The sequence below is a fragment of the Tympanuchus pallidicinctus genome, unplaced genomic scaffold (assembly GCF_026119805.1).
Source record: "Tympanuchus pallidicinctus isolate F22 unplaced genomic scaffold, pur_lepc_1.0 scaffold43, whole genome shotgun sequence".
Classification (NCBI taxonomy): Eukaryota; Metazoa; Chordata; class Aves; order Galliformes; family Phasianidae; genus Tympanuchus; species Tympanuchus pallidicinctus.
Genome location: NW_026294762.1, coordinates 125,736 through 153,344, shown reverse-complemented (window position 1 = coordinate 153,344; position 27,609 = coordinate 125,736). Strand labels below are relative to the sequence as shown.

At 59.5% G+C, this 27,609-nt stretch overlaps 2 protein-coding genes across 9 annotated transcripts in view; one reads left to right on the top strand and one right to left on the bottom strand.

Annotated features, from left to right (window-relative positions):
- Positions 1–34: 34 nt before the first annotated feature.
- Positions 35–12,205, bottom strand: TJP3 (tight junction protein 3). Of its 4 annotated transcripts, none has more exons than XM_052702205.1 (21): positions 11,971–12,205; positions 11,460–11,580; positions 7,014–7,070; positions 6,812–6,936; positions 6,594–6,696; positions 5,899–6,361; positions 5,520–5,623; positions 4,816–4,978; positions 4,636–4,726; positions 4,367–4,431; positions 4,128–4,206; positions 3,836–3,992; positions 3,388–3,496; positions 2,470–2,689; positions 1,958–2,154; positions 1,778–1,873; positions 1,425–1,495; positions 1,025–1,336; positions 701–925; positions 461–501; positions 35–357 (listed from the first exon to the last, which is right to left on the bottom strand). In XM_052702205.1, the coding sequence occupies exons 1-21, from the start codon at positions 12,177–12,179 to the stop codon at positions 258–260; spliced, it is 3,108 nt and encodes a 1,035-aa protein (XP_052558165.1). In that variant the 5' UTR covers positions 12,180–12,205; the 3' UTR covers positions 35–257. The 4 variants fall into 4 exon arrangements, with proteins under 4 accessions (XP_052558165.1, XP_052558166.1, XP_052558167.1 ...); XM_052702206.1 differs by having other exon boundaries at positions 713–925; positions 11,971–12,203; XM_052702207.1 differs by lacking the exons at positions 11,460–11,580; positions 11,971–12,205 and adding an exon at positions 7,986–8,083.
- An 804-nt stretch (positions 12,206–13,009) lies between these two features.
- Positions 13,010–27,609, top strand: part of PIP5K1C (phosphatidylinositol-4-phosphate 5-kinase type 1 gamma) — a 33,492-nt gene continuing 18,892 nt past the window's right edge. For 3 of the 5 annotated variants that reach the window (XR_008210815.1, XR_008210813.1, XM_052702220.1), the window contains exons 1-4: positions 13,011–13,192; positions 25,362–25,393; positions 26,959–27,045; positions 27,370–27,500. Coding sequence is in view for 3 of the 5 variants with exons in the window: in XM_052702220.1 (XP_052558180.1) it covers positions 13,093–13,192; positions 25,362–25,393; positions 26,959–27,045; positions 27,370–27,500 (350 nt within the window). In the remaining 2 variants the exon portion in view is untranslated. Of the gene's footprint in view, positions 13,193–25,361; positions 25,394–26,958; positions 27,046–27,369; positions 27,501–27,609 lie in introns of all 5 variants that reach the window. The other 2 variants (XM_052702219.1, XM_052702221.1) reach the window with 2 other exon arrangements.

Here is a 27,609-nt window from a genome sequence, read left to right as displayed (position 1 = left end):
CATGCTGTCACACAACACACACAGCAGCAGCCCATCCTACTCAAAACGTCCCCTTTATTTCATCCTGAGGCAGTGGATGAAGCAGGGGAAGGAGGCACTTGGTGGTGCAGGCACAGCCTGCACAGCTGGGGGGTGTTGTGTGGCACTGCAGGGCTGTCACCCAGCCCTGGTGGCACGGAGCTGCGGTAGGACTGAGGGGCCCTGCGGGGCAGAGACACACAGTGATGCTCAGGGGTCGTGCGCAGACGTCGATCTCACTACACATCTGTAGCTGGACCCCACTCGTAGCCTTCGTCCTCATCTGAGTCATCCCTGGCTTGTGTGAATCTCTTCCTCACGGCCTCGTGCTCGTAATCCCTGCAGGAGGAAATGCTGCAGTGACGTGTGGGACTGATCGATGGAGGCAGTCGCTGCCACGCAGGGTGAGGCTGCGCAGAGCTGGCCCCGGCACGCAGCGTACCTGAGGTGTTCCTGCGCCCACTGTCCCTGATGCTCCGTCACCTGTGAACAAACAGGCAGATGTGAGAGGGGGCAGGCAAGAATTGTGCCCCAGCTGGAGACTGGGCTGCGTTCCCCTAGGGCAAGGTGGGCAAGGCACCAACGCCGGACCTGCAGACATTAGAGGTGACAGCCCTTCCGCCAGGGCCACAGGGGATAGGAATCGCCCCCTGTGCCCCTCGTACAGCTGCGAGGGACCCACCTGCTCACTCACATCGTGGCTGGGGTACGTCTGCGCCGGCTCAGAGGAGCGGGACAGTGCAGGATGGCCGTAGGCATCCTCCGCCTCGCCGTCGGTGTAGGCGCCCCCCTCACCATCCGTGTCATCGTAGTCGCTGTTGGCGTGGCTGTCGCAGGTCAGGTAGCCCGAGGCCGCCCTGCTGGGAGGGTTCAGCAGCTCCAGGCTGTCCTCCAGCGCCGCGTCCACCTGCGGATGGGGACAGTGAAGACCTCGGGTCTCTGGGCACCAAGAGAGCGGACGCAGCCCTGTGCGGCCCCTGCAGGGCTCAGCCTTTCCGCCCCATACGTGCTCTGCTGCCGTCCAGATGGGCTGGCTCTGCTGCTTCCTGATGATGCTCTTGATCTCCTCATACCAGGAGTTGCCGCTGCCGCTGAGGGTGATGGTAGCCGTGAAGAGGTGGCTGCAGTATTTCTTCATCTTGCTGGCCTGGGTGTAGAGGCGCCGGGAGCTCTTCCTGGAGTCAGGTGCCAGCCACTGGCGCATGGCCTTGATGCCCTGCCGGCTCTCGGGCTCGCAGAACACCACCACAGGGTAATACTGCACGTAGTTGAGGCGCTCCACCGCCGAGGGCGTGATGTCCAGCAGTGCGTGCTTGTCCTGGGGCAGGGCACCAGCGCTCAGCCCTGCTGGGGACAGGGTCACCCACCTGGCTGCCAGCACACGGGGAAGTCTTGCAAGCTCTCACCTTTTCAGCAATCTGCCGCACCGAATCCAGCTTGATGACCTTAGACGACGCCCCATCTCGTGGCACACTCGCTGCAGGACAAGACAACAGGGTTTGAGAGGGGCTGGGGCAGTTGTGCCATCCCTGTGGGTCTGGCCATGTCAGGCCCCAGGGCCGTGTGCCTCCATGGGGGCTGTCTGGGACCTGGCTTGCCTCACGGTGCGTGGGGAGGGGGTGCCTGAGTCCAAGAGGGTGCTGGGGTGTCATGGAGTGGTCACAAGGAAGGATCAGGACAGAGTAAAAAGCTCCCAAAGCCACCTACACCAACGTTCAGCTGCTAAGCAAAATTCACCCCCACTGTGGAGGGGACTTACGTGCAATCTCAAAGAGCTCGGGCTGTTCCATGCTCAGTTTCTGCATGGCAATGTCTGTGATGGGGCCCAGGATCACCACCGGCCGCTTGAAACTGGCTGTGGGGAGAAGACAGAGCAGCTCAGGGGGGCTGGGCTGGGCAGCCCCAGGGCTGAGGACGCTGGGTGGGTCAGGCAACCCACCTTCCTTCAGCACCACCCTCTCATATGGGGGGTAGTGGCCCTGCTTTGTGAGAGCAGACAGGTCCTCACGGCTCTTCCGCAACATCTTCTTGGCTCCCCGCAGGCCCCGCAGCTTCCAAAACTCAGCCCGTGCCCCCAGCGGGTTGGTGCCAGGCGTGGCTTTCAGCACGGACTCCAGGCTGGCAAACTGCTCGGCCCTGGGAAGGGAAAGGGCTCAGGATCTGCAGCCTCTGGATTTGCTCCTTCCATCCAAGGAGTCGGGCAGGAGTCAAGGTCCCCACTTGGTGACAGGGCCGATTCAGGCTGGAAAGCCCCTCCGGGACCTCCGTCAACCACAGCATCAACAACCCCACCCCAGGCACCAGGAAGGCGTTTCACCAGCTCACGCTTCCCACCGCCACCCTTCAGTCCTGGCCCAGCTCTTACTGGGCCCAGCACCCACATCCCTGTATCGCTAGGGAGCCATCCCCTGCTTCTGCCCCCAGCGTGGCCATTCCTGGCTCTTTCCCTACCTGCTCTGGTTGGGGATGATGCCCTTTTCCTGCTCCTGCAGGTCCCTGCCCATGCGCACAGCCAGCCAGTGCCCCAGCCTGCCGCGGTACATGGTGTCCAGCACATGGAAGACGTCCCCACGGGCAAAGCTGAGCCCCGACGGCGTGTCCTTCTCATAGTCAAAATGCGTCCGGATGTAGAAGGAATCGCGCACGTTGGAGGAGATCATCTTCCTGTAAACTGGAGCCCGGGGTGAGAGTGAGCACGAGGGAAGAGCGGGTAGAGGAGGAATTGGGAGTGGAGGAATGTGCTGGGCTGGGTGCCATCTACCACAGCAGCCCTCAGTGCCAAGGAGGCTCTGGGGACACCTTGTCTACACGTGGTGCTCTTGGGCACAGTGGGGACAGCGGGACTCGGCCCCACAGCACACAGTGGCCATTTCAAACTGATCCACGGAGCCAGAAACCCCCCTGCTCCAGGATCACAGAATCACAGAATCACACAGAATCACCCGGGTTGAAGGGACCTCAAGGATCACGTAGTTCCAACCCGCCTGCCCAGCAGGGCCACCAAACACACATTCAGATCAGGTTGCCCAGGACCCCGTCCAACCTGGCCTTGAACACGTCCAAGGACGGGGCATCCACAACCTCCCTGGGCAGCCCGTTCCAAGGCCTAACCACTCTCCTTGTGAAGAACTTCCCCCTAACATCCAACCTAAATCTTCCCTCCTTCAACTTGGATCCATTTCCCCTAGTCCTGCATGGTTCTCCAGGATCATCCAGTGCTCTCCCATCACTTCAGGGGGAGAGGAGGATGGCGTGGGGAAGAAGGACCGCATTGTGGGGCAGAAAGAGTTGTGGGGAGCTGAGCAGTCCGATGCTCACTCAGAAGAGATGGAGAGACATGAGCCCAGGAAGTCACCAGCCATCACTCACTGTCCTGCTTGCTCTGGATCCACAAAGTGACGTCCTCCCCCGGCGGGATCTTCATGAGGCACTGCACTGCCTCCTCACGGGTCAGGTTCTGGAAACTGGTGCTGTTCACCTGCGTGGGAAAGCACTCCGATGTGTCCCACCAGTGGGATGGAGGGCACGGCTTCCAAGGTGAACTCAAGGCAGGGGGCCCTGGGGGTAGGAGGGGGAACTGGCCCCTGCTGCCCAAGTGCCTGCCACAAGCCCTGGGTGATCCTGGGGACGGCTCCTCTGGCGCCTGGACCCTGCTGGGTGTTAGCACAGTGCTGGGGGCAGGACCATCCCCTACCAACACTGCCTCAAAATGATGCCCAGTGGGAGAAATCCAAACAGCATGAGGGGTATTGGGCACAGAAGGGACAGGGACAAACCAGGCACTAAAGCATTCGGTGCCACTCCTACTCCCAGCTACCTGCAGGATCTGGTCCCCTTCCTCGATGTCCTGGCTGTCGGCTGGGCTCCCCTCCTGCACACTCGACACGAAGATGCCCACGTTGTTCCCACCAGCCAGCTGCAGCCCCACGCTCCTGGCCTTCACAAACTGCACAACTCTGGAGTCAGGACCGTACCTGCCCAGTGGAGGCTGCAGTCAGGATGGTGGCGATGTGCTGGTGGTCACCAGTGCTGAACCCCCAGCCCTGGAGCTGCCTTGGGGCAGATCCCTGTCTGCTCAGCCCTTCTCACCACCTCTTGCAGAGACTCACCCGTCCCTGGGGGCAGCTTGGGCACTGGGTCTGCTGCGGAGGCTGTGGTGGCCATCCTGTTCCACAGCTTCCAGCATGTCTGCAGGGAAGGAGAGCTGGTTCAGGAAGTGCTGGTGTCTGTGTGCTTCCCCAGACCACAGAGATACAGGGAGAGCTGGTGGGATGGGAGTGGGGATACGGAGGAGCCTGGAGCCTGCTCAGAGCCCTCAGCTCCCCCCAGGCCGATCTGAGTCACTCACCACGGCCCAGGGCATCGTCCATGTTTGTGTTGGTTGCAGCACTCCTGCTTGATCGTCTCCTCTCTCTGGAACAGTCAGGGCAGGATTTAAGGAGGGCGAGGAGATGAGGGTTTGATCAGCATGGGCAAGATGGGGTCCAAAATGCAGAGCCACCTCCAGTGAGCTGGCTCCAGCATAGAGGAGAACCAGGCCCTCCAGACAGGCAGAGAGCATGGAGGAAAGAAGGAGGGCTCACAGGGACACGGGGATGGGGACACAGCATGGCTTACCCTGGTGAATTCATCCTGGCAGCAGCTGGAAGTTGTGGGGAGGTCTTGGGGGATGGTGGGTGGGACAGGTCAGAGTCGATGTCGGAGATATCTGCAGTGATAGAAAGCGAGAGGCATCAGTGCCCGTCCAGTCCCCACGCTGCGCAATGGGAGCCCAGTGCTGCCACTCTGCCCCCTCACCGTCCATGCGGGAGCTGTCGCTCTGGTAGTCTTCCATGCTGGGGATGTTGATCAGGAACTGCCGGTGGTCCCGGAGGACGAGCAGGGTCAGGATCCCCTCCGTCTGCTCAATGAGCCGCTGGGTGTCAGCCAGGGACATGTCCTTGCTGGCCACCCCGTTGATCTGGAGGGGCAGAGCAGGAAGGCCTCAGGGTGCTCGCTCCTGGGAAAGGCACCCCAGGAAAACCCTGATCACACAGAGCTGCTCCCACCGCAGCATTCCCAGGTCCCTTCCCCGCGCCTGCAAACCAGCCTCCATTCTTCTGTTTTATCCTCCCCAGACACCTCGAGCATCGTTTCACCTGTCGTGCCCCAAACACCTCATCATGCACCAAACTGCTCGTCGGCTGCTCCCCCAGCAGGGACACCCACCCACAGCACAGGACTGGTGCCACGGGGATGGGAGGGTGGAGGTGACAAGCTGCTGCCCCTGGCACCAAGTGGAGCTGGTCCCCAAGAGCCCGTGTGCAGTGCCAAGGGGTGGCCAGGGAGCAAGGCAGGATATGTGCCCCAGGCAGAGCTGCCTCCAGTCCAGCTGCAGTCCCCCACAGCCAACCTAACACACCCTCAGCTTGTCCACTGCAGTGACAAAAGCCAGCGACAAGCCAACCAAAAGAGAGATACTGAGTCCCCCCAAGTGCTGTGCAACCCTCGTTGCTCCATACCTTCAGGATGAGGTCTCCCTCCTGCAAGGAGCTGCGCCTCGCCGCCAGCCCGCTCTCCACTATGTGTTTGATGAAGAGCTGGCTGCCCAGCTTCAGGCCGTACTCTGCATCAGAGAACCTGCGGCAGTGCTGGGGCTGGGCAGAAGCGGGACCCCCTCAAAGTTCCCCCTCGCCACCACCCCACAAGCAAACTCCAGCTCCTATCAGGCCATCAGCGAGCCCCAGAGCCGAGCTGTGACACCCTGCGTTGAGGCCAGCAGGCTCAGTGCCTGCAGCACAGCACACGCTGCCCCAGTGCTGCATGCCAGAGCCTCACTCCGGGGACACGCAGCCACCGACCAGACAAAACCCAGGCACGCAGGGAGCAGGCAGGCCCTACCTTCATCCTCCTTCTTCTTCACCAGCACTGATGTGATAGGTTTCGTTGGCACATCCCGGCGCGGCAGCCGTTTGAACCCCGACACCAGTGCCAGCCCGTTGGTGTCCCCTTCGGGGCCGAAGCCGTTGGCGGAGCGGTGCCGGCCGTAACCCCTGTGCTCCGAGCCGCTGTCGGGGCTCTGCCTCCAGTGGCTGCTGTCCTGGCTTCGCCTCCGGCTGCGGGACGACTTGCAGTGGCGGCGGTCGTCCTGGTGATGACCAGAGCTCCTCTCGCTGGACGAGTCTCCATCGTAGCCCTGGTTGTGGTCCAGCTCATCTCGGGAGCGGTGCTGGCTGGCGCTGCGCAGGGCCGGATCCCCACGAGGGTCGTAGTCCTCGTCTGAGTCGTAGCGCCGGGTCACAGCAGGGGATGCGGGGCTGCTTTTGCTCGCGGGGAGGTGGATTTTCTTTTGTCTTTTCAGTGTCTGCAAGTGGAAAGAAAGAAAGAAGGGATGCAGATGAGGCAATTTCCCAGCCCAGAATACAAACCATGGGTACTCTGAGGTGGCAGAGAAATGTGCCGCAACAGGAGCTTTGCCCGGAGCCACCGTGCACCCTGCAAACAGACAGAGGGACACAGGGACACAGGGACACAGGGACACAGGGACACAGGGACGGGGACGAGCACAGAGCCGTCCCACTGCAGGGCACACTCACAATGTTGGCGATCTTGCCGCAGGACTTAATTGTCTGGATGGCGAAGGAGGATGAGACATTCTCCATGGAAAGGCCGTTCACCATCACGATTTGATCCCTCCTCCTGTGAGGGAAAGGCAGCCGTGGCTCTGCATGGGGTTGTAGCAGCAATTTGCTGCCCTTCCGGTCCCTGCCGGCAGCGATGACCCCACTGCACCCCCACATCCCCGTGAACTCACTGCAGCTGGCCAAACGCCGGTCCCCTGGACACCACATCTGAGACAATGACCGCCGTGTCCCCAGTCACCCTGTTGGGATGGTCCCGGCCACCCGAAACGGCAAAACCGAAGCCCCGATGAGGGTCCTAGAAGGGAGGGGCAGAGAGGAGCTCACAGCCTGTCCCCAACACCGCCATCCCACGGCCACCTCAGCCACGCTCACCTTGCTCAGCGTCACCGTGTGCTGCTCCCAGATCAGCATCTCCTCCATGGCAGCCACCTGCCAACGCAAGTGAGGGAGGGCGAGTGCTGAGGCTGAGCGGTGCCTCGGCTGCAGCCCAGGGGCCGGGGGCACAGATCGGCTCCGGCTCTTTTGTGCAGCCACCAGCCCCTTCCTCTGTCCTGCTTTGGGCTGTAAGGCAGAGCCGAAGCAAGGGCTTTCAGCATCAGCTGAGCCGCAGGCACTGGGGATACGAGGGTGCTGCGGATGGGGCACCTGCCAGCTGCCATCGCCGTGTCCCCACTGCCCTCCCTGCCCCAGCAGCCAGCAGCCCCCAGTGCTGCCTCTGACGGTGCTCCCACGCCCTCCCAGCTGCTCAGCTCAGGCCCTGGTGTGACCACAGAGCTGCTGGCTCTGCTGACCACTGCACCTGGCTTCGCCCTTTGGTTTTCCCCAAAGCCAACAGTTTCCACTTAGGACAGAAACCTCACTGGGATGCACGTGCAGGCTGAAGCACAGCCCTGCACACGGTGTGGGATCGGGATCCCCTCCAGCAGCTCCCAGCACCCTGGAGAGGCACAGAATCTGTGCACCAGGAGGGGAAAATCCTGCAAACAAAGCTGGAGAGACCGCGGAAGCTGCCGTGGGGCGGTGGCTCCCGCAGCTGTTTTACAGCCTCTATCTCAAGGGTCATCTGGGCACGGAAAAACAAACCGGGAGGGCCGGGCGACGCCGCGATGGATCAACCACAGCCAAGGAAATCGCGGTGAGATTGTAACGCCGTCGTGCAGCGCGGCAGGGAACGGACAGCGGGCAGCTCCGTGCGGTGCCACCGCCGCCCGGCTCCCGCATGCTCCCCGCAGCCAGCAACCGCGCAGGACGGGGCCGCCTCTGCCCCCCGGCCCCGAGCCCACCTCGGTGACCTCCCCGCAGCCTTCCCAGGATCTCCCATTCCCACCCGGGCGAGCAGCGCACCTGGAACCGCACGGCCATGCTGCGGCACGGGGCCCTCGGCAGGTGGCCGCTGCACCCACGGCTCGGCTCGGCACCCGCAGCACGGCGCGGCTCGGCACGGCGCGCACGGTCACGGCTTGGCACAGCCCGCCTCCGCCGCACCCCGCCGCCTCGGGGCGTGCCCACGTGGGGCTGGGCGGGCAGCGCAGGTGACAGGGGATCTGCGCTCCCTGTTGGCACGGCACGGCGCAGCGTGGTACGGCATGGCACTGCACGGCATGGCACGGCATGGCACGGCATGGCACTGCACGGCACGGCATGGCACTGCACGGCATGGCACTGCACGGCATGGCACGGCACGGCATGGCACTGCACGGCATGGCACTGCACGGCATGGCACGGCATGGCACGGCATGGCATGGCACTGCACGGCATGGCATGGCACTGCACGGCATGGCATGGCATGGCACTGCACGGCATGGCATGGCACGGCATGGCATGGCATGGCATGGCACTGCACGGCATGGCACGGCATGGCATGGCATGGCACTGCACGGCATGGCACGGCATGGCACGGCATGGCATGGCACTGCACGGCATGGCACGGCACGGCATGGCATGGCACTGCACGGCATGGCACTGCACGGCATGGCACGGCATGGCACGGCATGGCACGGCATGGCACGGCACGGCATGGCACTGCACGGCATGGCATGGCACTGCACGGCATGGCACTGCACGGCACGGCATGGCATGGCACTGCACGGCACGGCATGGCACTGCACGGCACGGCATGGCATGGCACTGCACGGCACGGCATGGCACTGCACGGCATGGCACGGCATGGCATGGCACGGCATGGCATGGCACGGCATGGCATGGCATGGCACTGCACGGCATGGCATGGCACGGCATGGCACGGCACGGCATGGCACTGCACGGCACGGCATGGCATGGCATGGCACGGCACGGCATGGCACTGCACGGCACAGCATGGCACGGCATGGCATGGCATGGCATGGCACGGCACGGCATGGCACTGCACGGCACAGCATGGCACGGCACGGCATGGCACGGCATGGCATGGCATGGCACTGCACGGCATGGCATGGCACGGCATGGCACGGCACGGCATGGCACTGCACGGCACGGCATGGCATGGCATGGCACGGCACGGCATGGCACTGCACGGCATGGCACGGCACGGCATGGCACTGCACGGCACGGCATGGCATGGCATGGCACGGCACGGCATGGCACTGCACGGCACAGCATGGCACGGCACGGCATGGCACGGCATGGCATGGCATGGCACTGCACGGCATGGCATGGCACGGCATGGCACGGCACGGCATGGCACTGCACGGCACAGCATGGCACGGCATGGCACGGCACGGCATGGCATGGCACTGCACGGCACGGCATGGCACTGCACGGCATGGCACTGCACGGCACAGCATGGCACGGCACAGCATGGCACGGCACGGCATGGCATGGCACTGCACGGCACGGCATGGCACTGCACGGCATGGCATGGCACGGCATTGCAAGGCACGGCATGGCACGGCATGGCACAGCATGGCACTGCATGGCATGGCACTGCACGGCATGGCACGGCACGGCATGGCACTGCACGGCATGGCACTGCACGGCATGGCACGGCACGGCATGGCACTGCACGGCACGGCATGGCACGGCACGGCATGGCATGGCATGGCACTGCATGGCATGGCACGGCATGGCACGACACGGCATGGTATTGCATGGCACTGCACGGCACAGCATGGCACGGCACTGCAAGGCACTGCAAGACACGGCACGGCAGGGCACGGCACGGTGCAGCCCTGCACGGCACGGGGTCAGTGGGGCTGCTGCAGCAAATCGCTCAGGGCTCTGAACAGCCTCTGCCTCTCTCGTAACACATCTCCCGGGGCTCCCATTACCCACTGGTTCTGCTGTAACAGATCTACAAAGACTCCCGTTGGCCACTGGCTCTGCCATAGCAGATCTCCAAGGGCTCAGAATGGCCGCTGCCCTTCCCTCAACAGATTTCTCAGGGTTCCCGTTACCCTCTGCTTCTGCCATAGCAGATGTACAAAGACTCCCATCGATCGCTGGTTCTGCCATAGCAGATCTGCCAGGGCTCCCACTGTCCATCGCCCATCCATGATGGCAGCAGCCCCCAGCTCTGGCTCTGCTGCCTGTGTGCCTGTCCTGTGCCACCCACAGGTCCCTGTCCTGCCTGGGGGCTGCAGCATGGTGCTGCCAGGGGCCAAAGTCTTGCTCTGGGCCCCCGTGAGCCCACTCACATTGACAGCTGGGGCTGGAAACCCCACGGCCCCACATGAGAACCGCAGCACAGCACCAGTGGGTCCACAGGCACCCAAAATGAATGTGATGCCCATGGGAAATACCTGTCCCTGGGGTCACAGTGAGTGTGGACACAACTCCAAAGAGGGCAGAGCTCAGGGCAAGCATGCAGCCCCAGACACACCAAAAGAGCCCCAAAATGCCAGCACAGAGTAACAGGCAGAGTGACGCAATCGTTCACCTGATCCTGGGAATAAGCCAGGCTGAGAGCACAGGGCAGAGTCCAGGAGGCCGGCCCACAACACCCAACATCACCGGTCATCGAAACCAGCCTCAGCACCACCCACAGGGAGCCACAGCTTCAGTGGACCCCAAACTGTATCTCCTACCCATCACTAGGACGTGGTAAACTGACCTCACGTTTGCATCCCGCAGCTCTCTGCCCTTGTGGGGGTGAAGGGACAGTGGGACAACAGGCAGTTCCCTCTCTCCGGGAATTGCCCGTGGGGACACCAAGCCCCCATTCTGCCCTCAGCTTCCCCTGGGGCCCTGCCTCGAGCTAAAGGCCGAGACTGGCAGCCAGAGAAGCCGGCTCAGCCGGTTCCTGACAGAAACCAACCCGCACCCAAAGTGGCCCCACCGGGGAAGGCAGTATCTGGGCTGAGCAGACCATGGTCCAGCCCAATGCATCAGGAGCCCCAACGTGCCCCACTCACATTGAGATGCCCCCTGCAGCCTACCCTTCTGCCAAGCCACCCGTCCCTTGTCTAGCATCAGCCATGCAGGAAGGCATCGCTGAGGTTCCAGCCCCAACAGCAGCCCCCCAGCACCCGACCGAGCCCCAGCTGTATCCCAGAGCTCATCCTGATCCTGTCCTGGTGCTGGGAGCTGCCCCAGCTGGGTGTACAAAGGTGGAATGGAGGCATGGCCTCCAGGCTGGGGTGTGGAGCCACAATGACAGGGTTCCAGCCCTGCATCCTCAAGCCCACACAGCTTGTAGCCACAGCACCCCAAGGAGGGCACACCCTGCCCAGGTCTCCCCGCCAACATCCAAAGTGCCCTGGGGCTTCTCTTCCCAATCTATCCCCGTGGTTGGGGCAGAGCTCCAGGAGGGTCCTCAGACCCCCTCCTGGGGCTGCTGGGCACAGGCAGCCCATAGTTGTGTCCCAGGTCCCCAGCACTCACCGTGTTGTGGCTCGTCCCCCGCAGCTGAATGTGACCAGGAAGGAGCTGAGCGCCAGGGCTGGTGGCAGCGGTGACACTCCTGGGTGCTGCCTTGCGTAACCCTTTGTGGGCCAGACGCTGCCTGCAGGAGGGAGACAACAGGAGCTGAGGGTCCCTGGGCAGCTCCAGCAGCACAGTGGAAATCCCAGGGGGGTGCTGTCTCTGCTACTCCCCCAGGGTAGTGGCTCAGCCACATCTGCTCCCATTCTCAGCCTCAGGTAGAGACAGGGCACCTGGGGACACGGGGTGGCAGTGCCTGAGGATGGGGTACTGCACGGGGTTCTGTGCCACCTGTGCTGCCCAGAGCACCCATGGGTGCCTCAGGCCCCAAAGGGCGCAGGGACGCTGCCAGCTGCCAGCTCACCCACGGCACCAATGCTGGGGGGCCACATTGGAGAAAATGTGACCCCCCCTGCCACCCAGCGGCGGCTGCCACCTGCCTTCCTCCCCATCCCTTCTGCCGGGCCCCCACCTCGCTACGGGCCCGGTGCCCTTCCTCCTGCCGCCGGGTGGGATTCCAGCCACAGAGATCAGCTCCACGCAGTGGCTCCCGGCTCCAGCAGCCTGCGTTTGGTTCCCGTGGGGCTGCGGCGGGCCGAGGCCCCGTGCCAGGGCATCGCGGGGGGACCAATTCCTCCGGAATCCCCCCGCCACCAGCGGCCACCCCGGGGTTGGGGACATGGCGACGTCCCCGTCCGAGTGCCGCCGCTCGCAGCTCGTCTCGCAGGAGGACGGGGCAGCTCGGACGGTCCCCTCCCGGTCCCCTCCCTCGCAGGGACGCGGCCCAGGCCCCTCAGGGGCACGGCGGGGCGGCCGAGCAGCATCATTAGGGCTGGCGGGGAATGCGGCCCATTGCCGGGCGGGTTTCACAGCCCGGGGCAGCCACGGCCGTCCCCTGAGCCACGCCGTGTTCAGGGCGAGACGTCACGGGCCGGGGGCTGCCCGCCGCAGCCTCTCGCAGGGCCCAGCTGCCGCTAGGTGGCGCCGACGGCCGGAGGGCGCGGGGCTCGGCCTGGGGCCACAGGATGCGGTGGGGCCGAGCGGGGCTTTGGAACAGAGAAGGGGAGCGGCTCCACGGCACGGAGCGACCCCGGCGGTCTCAGCGCGGCTCCGATGCACCGGAACCGGCAAGGGGGAATCCAACCGCGGGGCAGCAGTAGGCCCCGCTGCCATGGCAACGGCCCGGCCCCGCTGCCATAGCGACGCTTAGGTCCCGCCCTCTGCGCGCCGGCACAGCTGGCGCCTCTCTGTCTCCGCCGCTCTATGGTACGCTGGGCCCCATTCCCGTCCCCGCTCCTCCCATCCCACTCCCGTCCCAATCCCGGTCCCGATCTCCGTCCCGATTCCGAGGACTATCGCGACACTCAGATTCCGCGTCGCGATTAGTTCTGACGGAAGGGGACGACCCCACTTCCGGCTGTAGCCGCGGCCCACTTCCGCTCTGAGCCGCCGGGGCGTGTCTGGCCGCGGCGCCTCCCGCGCTCTATGGTCCCCACCGTTCCCAGGCTGCTCAGCGGCGGCGGCCGGAGCCGGGAGGAGCTCGGCGGCGGCGGCGGCCTGCCGTGCCCTGCCCGCGCCCTTGGCGGCGGCCGCCATGGAGCTGGAGGTGCCCGAGGAGGCGGAGGGCTCGGCCGTGGCGGGGGCCGGCGCCATCACCCCGGAGGCCGGCGCAGGGGAACCGGACGCGGCGGGAGGTAACGTGGTAACGTCCCCCCGCGGAGCCCCTCCGGGCTGTGTCCCCCCTCCCTCCCCCAGTTCCGTCTCGTGGTTCCTCTCAGCGCCACCCTCGGGGTTCGGCGTGGGCCGCTCCAGCTGCCCCCCCCCCTCCCCCCCCCCAGCCCGAATGGTTCCGCCCTATGGGGGATGTGGGTGGGGGCTCCGTACCCACACACGCGGACGGAGCCCGTGGTTCTGGGGCTCCGTGCTGGGGGGGCACGGGGCAGCCCGCGCCGTCCGGAGTTGCACCTTTCTGCCGCTCTGTGGTTCGTTCGTGGTCTCACAACCGGCTTTGGATGTGCGGGGCCGGGGGCTGTCCGCTCCCGGAGCTCCTCCGCGGCACTGAGAGATGCCGGCTGCGGTCTGTCGGCCACCCCGTGCCTTGCAGCGCGCACACCAAAACCTGGCAGCGGGTCCGTGCTTATTTCAGGGACGTCATCGCGTGGATGTGGGGCAGCCCCCAGCTGCCTGCGCAGCCCTCGGGCTCTGCTGCAGGATTTGTGGGGCTGACAGCCCTCAGCTGTGCTGCTGGGGAGCGTGGCAGGGAAGGCACCTGCGTCCCTGTGCTCGGCCCTGGCACGTTGTTGTGATGTACGTCCCCCCCTCTCTGCATTTCTGTGCGGTGCTCAGTCCAAAACCAGGTGTCTATGGAGACCGGAGCTCAGCGCTGGGTGCTTTTCTGCCCATCACAAGTGAACCTGCATTTCCCAAGCCTATGGGCTCTTACCTTACACTGGTAGCAGAGATGAAGTGGAGCTGGTAACGACACCGATGCTTCAGTGTTTATGTCGTTTCTTTGAATCAAGCTGCACGCTGCTCACTTAAGCAGATCCCAAGCTGTGTTGCTCAGAGCTCCCAAGGCTGCAGACAGCAGTAAAGCAGCCCTGAGTGTTTTCTGGAAGGAGCCAAACCCGCAGGCCTGGTGGCATGGCAGTAGCATCGTGATCAGCTCTGCTGGCTGCAGCAGATGGAACTGTGCACGGGGCTCTCATGCTCACCTCATCCTGTTTCAGTGACTGCCAGTCACAGCATCTCCACGTTACGTGCCCTGCACTGTTGCCGTTTGGACCCCCATTGGAGTGAGACCCCCACAGGATGTGGAAGGGTGGAGAGAGTGAGGCTGCCACTCAGTGAGACCCCACGGGACTGAGCTCGGGGCCCCTTCTGGAGCTCTGGGAACCCTCAGGGTGTGTTTTGAAGGAGGAAATCAGCGTAGTATTGCCAGCTGGGCATGCTCGTGAGCAAACAGGGCTAATCCATGTCTTTGTGAAAACAAGGCCTTGAGGTTTTGAACGTTTTGTAATCGTGGCTGCAAATGGAGTTTGGAAAAGCTGACGTGTGTGAATGGCTCCTTCCTGGCCCCTCTGCCTCTGGTACTCAGAGGGAGCTGCAGGCAGCATGGGGGGTTGTTCACCAGTGTTGGTGCAGGGCTCGGAGCTGCAGGGGGGTTCTGAGGAACTCTGAGTGCAGTGGGCACCGAAGGCTTTTGGTCTGGGGTGTCCCCAGGAGCTGGGAGAGAAGAGCATTGCCCTCGGGCTGCGTCTGAGCCGGGGGTCGCATTGCTGGCGGCTCACAGTAGGAACTGCGAGAGCAGAAGAGACAGAGCTCTCTCCTCCCTCTCCTCCCTCTCCTTGTAAAGGTGGAGTCTGGAAATCCTGATTCCCCATTGGGCTGAGAGTTGGTTTCAGTCTGTTTCCATTTCTCGTGGCTCCTGTTGCATGGGTCGCAGGCTGTGTGTCGCTTACAGCTTGCAGCAGGGACAGAATGTTCTTTGGGGCTGAATCCCTCTGCCTCAGGAGCTGCAGTGGTGCGTGGAGGTCTCTGCGTGTGCTGGGCACAGCCAAAGCCCCAGAGGCATTGGGGCAGTGATGGATGCCACAGACGGAGCTCCGCAGCCCTTCCCTCTGCAGTGATAACTGAAGGGTTGCTGAAAGCCTTTTTTTTTTTTTTCTTCCAGTGAGCAGATGAGAGATAAGAGAAGAATTCCAACCCGTGGGGCATGAGCCGCTCAATCTGTACCAACGTGATGGAGAGGGAAATTGGAGAGAGCTTATCAGCTTGAGGAAAAATCAGATGTAAACATCGTCCTCAGCACGATTATGGTTCACAGCTCAGTTGGATGTCACGTGCCTCTTTCCTGTGAAATGGTGCTATAAGATGATGGCAGAGGGAGCCAGCTAGGCAAAAACACCCCGTGCCCTGAACTCAGAAAGACCCTGCAGCTCCTTCACAGTCAATAAGTCACAGCTCAGCTGCAGGGAAGGAGCGTGAATGGAATTCAGGCTGCTCCAGAATTCTCCTCCTTTGAGGCATGGATGGGCCCGGACCAGGGAGGGAGGCTGGGACAGCAGGGCGTGCAGTGATGGGTCTGGTGGCAGTTTGCTGCTGCTTGGCCATGGAGGCTGGGGCTGTGGGGGATTGAACAGCCCCATGGGGAGCAGCCCATGAGGGGTTGGTGTGCAGAGCGTGTGACTGCGAGCGATGGTGGAAGCGAGTCACTGACACAGCCATTGAGGGCTGCAGGGATGCACAGCCTTAGTAAATAAATATGATTTTCCCTTATAAGGTGATTGAAGCCTGAAGAGCAGGAGCAGGAATTTTGCTTTCTTTCCCAGCACATCCATCGTTCAGATGCAGGCAGCTGAGTGCTGAATTAGGGCTGGGCAGCATCCTGACCGAGGGAGCTGCTCTTGTTGCACGCTGCTTCTGCCCTTGTTGTGCTCTGCTGTGCCCAGCTGGCTCTTTGGACTGCCAAGCACGTTCCCAGTGCAGGGCGGTTCCTCTGCATGGTGTTCCTGCATGGTGTTCTCCCAATGGAAGGGTTGGTTTGTGACAGTCGTGTTTGTGGTGGAGAGGTACACCAAGGCACCGTGAAGCAAAGGGCCGATTTCCTGACGGGATTAAACTGCAGAAGTGCAGGGGGGAAGGAGGGTCATGTGAAAATCCCGTGGGTGAGTTTTGTCCTGAGCTCTTCAGCGCTGGATTTCTCAGCACGGTGCCCAGTGCTGCTCTGCCAGCTCGTGTCGTGCTGGAAGGAGAAGCACTGTGGGGCTCTCCAGCTGCTCTCTGGGGATTCACTCTCTGAGGAAATCAGGCTGTGTGAGGTGAGCCCGGGGCGAGCCAACGAGACAGTGATGTTGTGGTTGTGCCTTCTTTAGGTGGCTCTCAGCAGTGCTGCGTTCCCCAGCAGCCTGGCACTCGCTCGTGTGCTGCAGTGCTGCCAGCAGCCGAGTTCACCTCAGAACTTTTCTGGGAAATGGAAAAGCTAAAAGCGATGGAAGCAGCATTTCTGTCATTTCGTCTCTTCTCACCCACACGTGTTGCAGCAAAAAGCTCTGTCAGCCCCTAATTAAGCTGTTGTCTTCCATCGCGTGTTCTCGTGGCTTTCCCGGCGTGTGTGTGGGTTTGGCGCTGGGTTGTGGTGAGAAACGTGGGCTGAGTCACAGCGGTCACCCCGTGGCTGCAGGCTGCTCACCGTAAGGGTTCGTCCCTTTGCTTCCTTCACCAAAGCAAACCCATCCCTCTCATAGAATCACTGAATGGTTTGGGTTGGTAGATCACCTAATTCTGACCCTCTGCTATAGGCAGAGGTGCCTCCTGCTCAACCAGGCTGCTCACAGCCGCGTCCAGCCTGGCATTACAGAATCACAAGGTTGGAAATGACCTGCAAGATCATCCAGTCCAACCACCCTCCCATTCCTGTCAGTACCACAGGCACTAAGCCACATCTCGTAGCTCCTCATCCAGGCGCCTCTTGAACACTGCCAGGGATGGCGACTCCTCCACCACTGAGTGCCTCCAGGGTGGGAGCATCCACAGCCTCCCTGGGCAACCTGCATCTCGCTGCTCTTTTCTTCAGTTCTGTTGAAACGCATAGAACCTGAATCTGCAGTCGTAAAACCTGGGCTCCATCAGCAGAGGGGTGGCAGCAGGGACAGGGAGGCGATCGTCCCCCTCTGCTCTGCTCTTGTGAGGCCCCATCTGCAGCACTGCATCCAGGTCTGGAGCCCCAGCACAAGAAAGACGGGGAGCTGTTGGAGAGGGTCTGGAGGAGCCACAGAGATGAGCAGGGGCTGCAGCACCTCCCTACAGAGACAGGCTGAGGGAGCTGGGCTGGTTCAGCATGGAGAAAAGAAGGCTGGGGGTGACCTCAGTGCAGCCTGCAGTGCCTCAAGGGAGCCTGCAAACAGGAGGGGAATCAACTCTGTGCAAGGGGAGATGGCAGCAGGACGAGGGGAAATGGTTTGAATTGAGGGAGGGCAGATGGAGGTTGGATGTCAGGGGAAGTTCTGTGCTGTGAGAGCGGTGAGGGGCTGAACAGCTGCCCAGAGAGGCTGTGATGCCCCGTCCATCCCTGGAGGTGTTCAAGGCCGGGTTGGATGGGGCCCTGGGCAGCCTGGGCTGCTGTGAAATGGGGAGGTTGGTGGCCCTGCAGGGGGTTGGAGATTCACGACCCTTGGGGTCCCTTCCAACCCCGGCCATTCTGTGGTTCTGTGCATCACATGAGTGGTTCTCTTAAATATTAAAAGCAGGAACAAAGTGATTTTTGAAGAATTCCATTATTTTTGCCAAGGTGGGTGATGTAAGTGGAACTTTTGCAGCTGCACCCAGAGCCACTGAGCACGGCCCTCACAGTGCCCCATCAGCACTGGGCCACCTGCAGCTCATTGCAGGGCACAGGGCTGTAATTAGCAGAATCTGTTCTCGGCAGAAATTGCTGCTTGCTCTGAAGCTGGTGGGGAAGGTGGGGAAACAAAACAGCCAGTCTGGAGGGGTGGGCAGGGAGGAAGTGGGCAGCACTGCTCTTATTCTGCCATGTATGAAATCAGAGAGGTTGTCTGAGTCTGCCACCCATTCCAACAGCAGGAGAGAATTCGTAGGGTGAAATTCCTCGTTTGTAAGTGGAAGAGATTTGGTTTGAAGGCCAAGCCAGCAGCATCCTCCCGATCTCCTGGTTCTTCACTTGTTGTTTTTCTCCCTCCAGTTGCAATTGGGCAGCAGTGAAGGCAGTGCTGCAGTCACAGTGTGAGCACACCCTGTTCCCAGCGCTGGTGCTTGCAGCCTGCTGGCGATTGAGGCTCAGTTTTTGCTGCTTTCAGACCTTTCTCCCTTCTGTTTCCACTTCTGTGTGGCTCCATCAGGCTGGGCAGCTCCTGGCTGCACCAAGCAGAGCTTTCCCAAAGCTGAGCCCATGGGACTGGGATTTTACTCAAGGTCCCGAAGATCAGAGGGATTTAAGAAAAAAAACCTTCAGGCTTGGCATAAGGCCCAGAAATGCAGGTTTCTACTTTTGCAAAGTAAAATGAAGGTGATTTGCTCTGGTTGCCTGGTTGGGTGGCCTGGTTTCTTTTTGGAAAGTGCTATATATGTGTAGAGGAGGAGCTGAGGTTCCTTCGCAGCACTGATGATGCTCTGTGTGGTGGTTCAGTTCGGGGGGCAGAAGCAATTTGCCTTGCTGTCATCTTTGAAAGCCCAGGGAAGACCTGTGTGTGCCTTCATGCCCACGCAATCCCTGCTGCTGTGTTCAGTTGCACAAGCAAAATATTACCAGCTCCTCTAGCACAGGTTGGAGACAGCAGCTGCTGCAGCACTTCTCCTGTAATCTCTCTGCACGTTTGATGGATCAAACTTTGTGGATTTTTCCAGGCAAAGTCATCCATGTTGGTGTTTTCCAAAGGGAGGCAGCTGGCTGAAGCCATCGCCTGCTGAGCGCTGCTGCATCCTCAGTGTAAGTGCTGGGAGATGGCAGCGTCTCGGAGCGGTGCTGGCAGTGCCAGCTGATTGTGCTGGGCTCCAGCAAAGCCAGAAATCAGGCACAGTTCTTTCTGCTCAGCCCAACATCTGGAAGACCAACAGTTTGGTAGTGTTTGATTTTTCTCTTCTCAGCCTCTGCTCAGTGGGAGCTGCACGTTGATTCTCCCAGTGCTCAGGTGTGGTGTTGGTGTGTGCACTGGTTTTAAATCCAGAGTGCTTCCTCGCAGGGCAGAATCCCTTCGGGCTTCAATCAGTTTTGATGGGAGAGAGATGGTGACACCTTTTTGCCCTGTACTCTCCAAGGGCTGGATGTTGTGCTCTGTGCAGCATTAAGCAGGAGTCGTAGAGGGACAAAGGGTCTGGGATGCTCAGGCAGGCTGAGAATGCCCAAAAATGAGCATTAAAGATGTGAAAGCAAAGGAATGAGCATCCTAAGGTTGCTTGTAACTGCTCTCAGGGAGCTGCTGCAAGAGGGCAGAGGATTTTCAGGAATTCAGGGTGGAAAAACGACATCATTCTGTAACAACATGGGGCTCTCCGAGGGCTGTGGGAGGCAGAGATGGGCCGTGCCTGAATGGCAGCTGCTCATCTCAAGGGGGAATGAGCAGATCATGGGCAGAAGTGGCAAGTGCTGCCTGTTATTTCGTGTTTAGTATAGAGCTTCTGCTTTTGGGTCGTTGGACTTGCCAAGAGAACGCTCTCCATGTGTCCTGTGCCTTATGGCTGGCCTTTAAGCATTGGCAAAACTGGTGCACCCGTTTCAGCAAAGTGGGGCTGGGGAGGCTCCCTGTGCAGAGCTGCAGCACTGGGTTGCATCCGTCCTTCGTGGCCCTGCAGCATCCAGCTCTGCTTCATCACTGCTGCCTTGGGCTCTTTGCACACAAAGCCATGGATGCTCAACTGCTCCAAGCCTTGTGACTTCCACTTTGATGTGCTGAAAACAACACTGCAACCCCCCCGGCCTCACTGATGAGCCTGAAGGAGCCCTGACCTGTGTGCTGAGCTGTCTGCCCATAGCATGAAAGCTACAGGGTTTGGGATTTACACAGCACGACTTCTCTGTGTGTTGCATTCCCCATTGAGAATGGTTGGCCAGCGTGGTTGCATGTTGTCTTTCTTCCTCCCACCCCACAAAGCGCGGAGCCTGCAGGGCTGTGCTGGGAGCAGGAAGCCTTAGCAAGCTGGATTAAAGCTCCTGCAGGATTTTTCTTATGGAGCTAAGTGCCACGTAGTTCAGAAGTGCTGGAATTCAGTTCATGTGATGCTGCTGTCTCCTATTGCTTCGTTCTGTACCTACTCCTCATAGGGGATGCTCAGATTCCCCATCCACTGGCACAGCTCTGGGGCTGTGTGCTGTGTTCTGGATCCTCAGCAGCGCAGCTCTGGGCATGGATGTGTGCTGGAAGCCCAGCAGTGTCCCCAGCACCTTTGGGATTTGGGGTGAGCAGCACACGTCATCTTTGGAGCTCATTCTGCTGTGGCTTCTTTTGTTCCATCTGTTCAGGTGCCTTGGTTAGCATGGAGCAGGAGCATCAGACCAAAGCACTGCGGGCACAGAGCACAAATGGCCTCAACAAGGGAAGGGAAGGTGGTGGTGAGCAGCTCGAGGAGCCCACCGCCCGCTGCTGCTGAATCCTTCCTATCCCCCAGCCTGAGCCTCCCCTGCCGCAGCTCTGTGACCCATTTCTGAAATCCCCTTTTAGCCCCCGGTGTGTGAGCACCCCCAGGAAAATCTCTGTCAGGAGACATTAGCAAGAGGGGAATTAAATCTTAGAGGATTTAGGCGAGCAGCTTTGGCTGGAGTAAATCAGGAAATACCTCGCTCCTTAAAAATCCAGGTGTGTCTTTGAGATGATTTGTGGCCTTCAGACCTGGGAGGGTTCGGGGTGGATGTTAGGTGCAGTTTCTTTGGAGGGGTGCCGGCACGGCTGCCCAGGGAGAGGTGGAGTCACCGTCACTGGAAGGGCTCCACAGCTTTGGAGATGTGGCACTTGGTGTCAGCAGTGGGATGGTGGGATGGTTCAGGGTTGGACTGGAGCATCACGCAGGTCTGCTCCAACTTAATGACTCTGTGGGGGCCCGGCCCTCTCCATAGCTACATCCCAGCCTGTTTTTCAGCTCCAGAAGTTTGGGGCTGGCTCCTGGCAGGTTCGTTTTTCCAGCCACCTCCTCCTTCTGCCCTGCGTTGTGTGCAGGGATGCAGAGCTGATCCTCCCCCCCAGCAAAGGCCGGGGGCAGCTGGCCCTTGCCATAGCTTCAAAGTCCTCCAGCCTGTAATGGCCTTGCTCTAAATTAGCATCGTGGTTTTGCTGTGGTGTCATGGATGCAGAGAGCCGCCTCCATCCCAGAGAGGCTGCGCTTCCTGCCGTGCTGCTCGCTGTCTCTAATTAATCCTAATCAAGCTTTGCTTGAATTTTAGGCAGACTTGGGCTTGAAGGCTGCACTGAGGAGCGAAGCCGGGGCAGGGAGGAGGCTGCAGCTGCTGACCTTGGGACCGTCTCACCCTCACCCCGCTCTGGGATGTGCTGGGAGCGTGTTTTGCTCATCCCCGCCGCCCTCCTGCAGCCAGAACACTGCGTTCAGATAAGGCTGCACCTTTCCCATCCAGCACAGAGGCTGAGCATCCGTCCCTGCATTGCATAACCACAGCAGAGCCGAGCGGCTGCAGCCTTCTCTGCTATTGGACGTCAGCTATTGTGGGCTCCTCTTGATGAGGTTTTTGTTTGGCTTTTTTGTCGGATGTGTCACACGGTTCGGGCTACAGGCGCTCTGAAATTGTCCTTTTCCTACATGCAGCTGATGGGAGACAAGGAAACAAATCAGTTCTTTTTAAATTTCATTTCCCCTGGCTTGTCCTGCTTGTTCCCTGCTGTAATTGGCCTTCCCTGCTGTAAGCGTTTTTCTGGTTAGTTGTCAAGGAAACGTTTTAGCAGGGCACATCCTGCCTCAGCAACCCGCATCCCAAAGGGCTGATGCTGTCCTGCACCTGCATCCAGGGAGCAGAGCTGGGCAGGAAGGTGTTGGCATCCCTGCGCCCTGGCCTGGCTGAACAGATGAGTGCGAGGCAGGGTGAATTTCTGCTTTAAAACTTGGAGCAGGAAAGCAGGCTGATGGCTGCCTTTGGTGCAGAAACACCTCTTCGTGGCGGTCCCTATGATGGTGTGCAGGGCTGGCTGTGGGTCTGGTGCCTGGTGAGGGATGGAGCATGCTGTCCCTGTGCACGGTGCCCCACAGCCCCGTCCTGCCTTGCAGCACGTGGAGCGCTTTCCCTTAGCTCGTATAACCACAACGTTCTGTCCCCAACAAGTTTATGCTCAGGTGAACAAGGGGTGGGAAGGGAGAGCGGGGTGTGGTGTTGGCATGGCAGAGGGCACGATGCCAGTGCCGTCAGCTTTCCCCAAGTGGAAGCTGTGTGGGGTTATGGGGATTGCTGACCGCCAGCTTTATCGGGGTGCCAGGTGATGTGGACCCAGCGCAGGGTCTTGTAGGTGGTCCTGGAAATCGTTTGTCTGCCCAGAGATGCTGCATCAAAGTGGGAAAAGACCTCAGTGCTCCATTCAGTATTGCGACTTTCTTGATGCCTCCCATCCCAACCCAACGTTGTTGTCCAAAGGAGAGAAAGTGCACGCAGTGATCAGAAGTAGGTCATCGTGGCTGGGAAGGGCAGGGTGTAAGGAGCTGCCTTCTCAGGGTGGCTGCTGCACGTCCTGTCCCTGCTCCTCCCAGCCCGTTGCTTCAGGCCACTCGGTGCCATATGCTGTTCGGGGGCTGCTTCCCACATGTGCCAATTTGGGCACTGCTCCTGGCCAAGGTTTGTTTCCTGGCATCTTCTCCCAGTTGCTGCTGTGTTGCCTTCATTTCATTTTCTCAGCAGGCCCTCGCAGAGAGCAGCAGCTGTCTCTCTGGATGGACCCGTTGCACTTCCAGCCTTTCTCTCCATATTTCTGCCACCACGCATCTGCTCCCCATGCACAGCCCTTGCCTTTCCCAGCTTGTGCCCTAAAGCAGGCGGCGTGGGGCAGCCTGAGCAGACAGCAGTGCTGTGCTCACAGCCTCCACCTTCTCCAGTCCAAAAGCTTTGCTGGTGCTGGCTCCACCATCGTTGAACGGCAGCAGAATTCCATCCAGGGGCCTGTTTGTGTTCCATGAATTTTAGTTGCAGTCGCAGTGCGTATCTCCTGGTAAACACTCGAATGCAGCACCACCTCTGTTGGGGTAAAGGAGCCCAGACAGATCTATCAGCTCCTACAGTTTGCTTCCATTGCTTCTCTGGAGGGTTGTAGAGCATTAAATGTCTGTGAGTTACAAGTGTGTGCACATGTCTCATAAAGAAGGCGTCTTTCCTGAGAAATTCCTTGTGTAAGTCAAGCTTGCAACCCATGCTTTTAACTCTGGATAGGTTGTAGACAGCAAGGAAAAGTTTTTTCCCCAGAGTTTTGTTTTTCAGCCCAAAAGATCGATGACTCTTGGACTGCTTAACTTGTGCCACCGCTGGTGTGTCCCCATTGGCAGCACCCAGAGGGTGCCCCTACCCCGCTGCACTGCGTGCTGACTTGAGGGCCCAGAGGAGGAGGACGAAGCTGAAGGTGCGGGTTCCTTGGTGAACCCCCTGCCTGCATCACACGAATGAGAGGCGAGGGGCCTGCAGAGCTCAGAGCGTGAATTTGTCGAGGCAGCGTGTTGTGTAAGAGCAGAAACGGGTTATCTAATGTGGTGGAGAGGCAGAACTGAATGCAGAAACCGAGCTGGGGCACGTGCTGGAGCCGAGACGTGCAGCTGTGGGGCTGATCGCGTCCCGCTGGTGCAGCTGCAATGCAGGAGCCGGGCAGGCTGTGCTGAGAGGCGGATGGAAGCAACGGAGACAAAACCGGAGATGGGAACGGTGAGCGGCGCAGCGTCAGCATGGGACCGAATGAGAGCAGCGTGTGGGTGAGAAGAGCTGAAGGCAGCAGGTCGGGCACAGCAGAGCCCTGCAGCGGGCAGAGGGCTGAGGCCGGCCCACGCTTCTCCAACCAGAGCCGCACCAGACGCTTCCGCCCGCGCTGAGCTGCACCAAATCGGATAAGAATCGTTTCAATTAGCTTGCTGAGCACCCAGCCTTCCCCCTGCACAGCTCTGCTGCCCCACAGACCCGAGCGCCAGCTCTCATGGCTGCGCAGCCCCCGCGCTGGGGTTGGGGCACTTTGCGCAGGTCCATCTGTCAGCCTGTTGAGCCAGCAGAAGGTTGTTTTTTTCTTCTCGTGTTCTGCCTGGAGTTGATTTCATAAAGCTGATTTTTTTTCCTCTTTGGAGAGGTTTTGCTGCTGATTCCCTCATGCACCTGAAGCATTGTTTCTCCTGGAGATCCCCAGTCCTGGCCCTGGGACCTTCCTACGAGCGGTTGGTGTTGATCCCACTCTTGGTACGTGTACAGCAGCAGACACTTAAAGGCTGGCAATGAAAGCAGCTTGTGGTAATTATCGCAAAATTAAAGATAATCTCCCGCTCTGGAATCGTGACAAAGTGCAGCAAAGAGATTAGCAGGGCTCGTGGCCACACGGGGCAGCATCCCAGCCCTTGCAGTGCTGTGCATCCCCCTGCCCTGCCCACTGCTGGGCTTTGTGCTGGGTAACCAGGAAGGCGAGTTGTCGTGGGCCAAAGAACTGCAGTTTCAGCTCCAGATTCTCCAAGACAAACGGTGCTGTGCTCCATTGATGGTCACCCTGTCTGGTTTATGGTTGTGCTGTAGATTAGCTGGATTTCAACCCTGTGAGTGAAGGCAGCGTGATGTAAAGCAAAACAGCAAAACAAAGCTGCTCCAGGTTTGCATATGCAGGCAAAGCACTTGGTTTGGGAGGCTGAGTTGCAGACTGTGAACACACCACTGGGATGAGGTGGTTTTGGCTGCTGTTCCCAGCTCTGGTCCTGTATCTGAAGGTTGTAGGCAAAATCTTACTGTCTCACTGTTGGCTGTAATGGAGAAATGGTGGCTTCTCCCAAAGTCAGCAGTGGAGATAAGCGACGGGTTCATTTTTGTGTTGTATTTGGACGCTGGGTTCTGTAAATAAGTTCAGTGATCCTTGTGCATTGTGGAGTGATGAGAAGCAGCTTCACGAGCGTCTCTGTGGGCCTCTGGGTGCATCTGGCTGTGGTGTTGCACAGCCCAGTTGCTTACATGGGTCTTAGAACTCTTTGCTGGAACCTCCAGAAAAAACAATTGCTGGGAGAAATGGTGCTTTTGTGTCTTGGGCGAACCCAGGAACTTGAGGCTCCTGCACTGAAGTGAAACTGAAAACAGCACAACTGCTTGATGGGCTTTGCAGCTTGCTTGAGTGAGCAAAGCAGTCTGTTGTCTCTGGGTGTTTCTGATCTCACATGCCTGTCTTTAGTGATGCTCTGCCTTTCTCTCCTCAGGTCTGGCACCGAAGAAAGCAGCCATCACCGAGGTGAGATGGTCTTGAAAACCCCGTGCTGAGAAATGAGAGTGCAATGAATGGAGGCTGCATGCTGGGCTCCTGCAGGGCCTCACCTGCTCCTGGCAGTGGGACGAGGCAGCAGTGCAGCACAGAGCCCTGCAGCAGCTCGAGGGGTTGATCTCTGTCCCATAACCCAGGCTGCAGAATCACCGTCACCTCCTGGATCACCTGGCAGCAGGAGCCCCGTGTGAGGGTTGTGTCTGGAAGCTGTGCCCCAAACTCGTGCTTTAGGGCACTGTGTTCCAGTGGGTTTTCTTTGATCCGAGTTTCCAGCATTCCCCTTTTGTATTACTCACCTGGGATGATGAGCACTGATACACATGAATAGCAGAACCTTCCCATAGCTGCCAGGAACGTGGGATGTTGTTCCTTTTGCCTCCCCAGAAATGCGCATTGCAGAAAGCTCCTTTAGAAGTTACTTTCCTCAGTGCAGAATGAGCCCTGCTTCTTCTTGGCCTGAAAATGCAAGTTCTGTGCAGGAGATTTGTTGCTGATTGTCATACGATGGGAATTGCTGAACCAACACCTGTGGCTTAATTACTGTGGGAGGGGGGCGGTGAGCCATGAGGAGAGGCAGGCTTGCAGGAAGATGCTCAAAGAGGGGTAGGAAGGTTTCGAAGGAGAAATGAGGCTGCCCCTCTGTTCCCGAAGTGCGGGACCAGAAATAGCTGCAAGCTCCTGATGAACAGCTAAACCACAAAGAACTTCTGTCTGAACAAAATTATCCGCTGTTTGCTGCAGCTCTGAGAGGCGGCTCTGTGCAGCGCTGAGAGACAGTGATGTAACACTGTTACTTGGGAAGTGACCTTGGATCTTTCTGCTTTAAGAGCAGCCAGGGCCTGGCCATTCCGTAGTGTCCCAAGACCCCAAGTGCTGCCGGTGCTCCTCACAGCTGGCTGCTGGGGCTGCAAGAGGAGCTGCGTGCAGCTTAACCCAGTGGCTTGCATTGCCAGCCTGCTGGATTGCAGCTGCCATCTGCTCCCTCCTTTGCAGAACTTCAGGAGGAGCTGTTTTTGCAGCTCGTCCCTTGAACTGTTAACAAATGAGATCTCACTTAAATGGATTATCTCCACGTGAACGCAGGAGCAGGGTTGTGTTATCCACCTTATCAGCCTTTCGTTTCTCCAGTGAAGTGTGAGGCATTGCCATGAAACCTGAGGGCACGGGATTTTTAAGAGCAAACCTCTCGCGGTTTGATTTAATGCGTCGCTGTTTGTAATCGATGGGAAACCAGAGCCAAGCATGCAGGGAATCCCGGGCACGAGCTGCTCTTCTGGCTCAGTAGCTTTGCCACGAGCTCTGCCCCATTGGTGCTGAGTGGGTTGGGGGGGGGGGAACTGGGTATTTTCAGCCCTGCTGTCCTGAAGGATGGATGGATAAATCGAACAGCCTTGGTGGTGCTTGCCAGTGCCAAGTGCACCTTCTTGCAGTCAGGATCCCTCCATCCTTACGGCTTGGTCCAGCCTGTGCTGTTCTGTTTGTTCCTGTCGGCCAGGCCGGCTATTCTGGGATGTCACCGTGCCCTTTCCTTGCAGGGCCCATCGCTACCAGGACAGCCTGGCCAAGGAAAGAAGATCGGTCATCGGAGTGTTGATGCTTCTGGAGAAACCACCTACAAAAAGGTTTGGATCTGGGGAGCACGTTGGTGGTGGGCAGAGAAATCAGGGCCAGGGGTCAGGAGTGCTGCAGCTGAGCTTTCCTGGCTTAGCAACCAATAGCAGCCAATTTGATTTAGATTTTATGCAGCGCCCTTGTGCTGTGTAGTCTTGCAAAGCGCCAACCTTTGGAGGCCTGAAGGATGCGTTCAGCAGCTGGTTGAGCTTTGTTGAGCAGAATGCAGTGCTCAGGATGGCCGTGGAAGGCACAGGCACGGCCCTGCTGCAGTGCAAGGAGTATCACAGCCACAGCCTCTGCTTACTGACACACGGCTCCTTGCTCCCTGCCAGACCACTTCCTCCACCCTGAAGGGCGCCATCCAGCTGGGCATCGGGTACACAGTCGGCAACCTGAGCTCCAAGCCAGAGAGAGATGTCCTGATGCAGGACTTCTACGTGGTGGAGAGCATTTTCTTCCCAAGGTAAAGGAGACAAGGAAACAAAATGAACGGATGAGTTCTCTTGTTTTTTTTTTCCCTCTCACTGATTTTTTCAAGAGAGCTTCCATCTGTCTTTGGATGACAGAGATGG

Bases quoted from the DNA above. Each gene is read 5' to 3' on its own strand.
- TJP3 (XM_052702205.1), bottom strand. From the start codon at position 12,179: ATGTCCCCAACCCCGGGGTGGCCGCTGGTGGCGGGGGGATTCCGGAGG. The intron at 11,581-11,970 runs GTGGGGGCCCGG...TCCCTCCTGCAG, and splicing joins GGCACCGGGCCCGTAGCGAG to GCAGCGTCTGGCCCACAAAG. The intron at 4,979-5,519 runs GTATGGAGCAAC...CTGCCCCTCCAG, and splicing joins AGGGAGACCTCATCCTGAAG to ATCAACGGGGTGGCCAGCAA.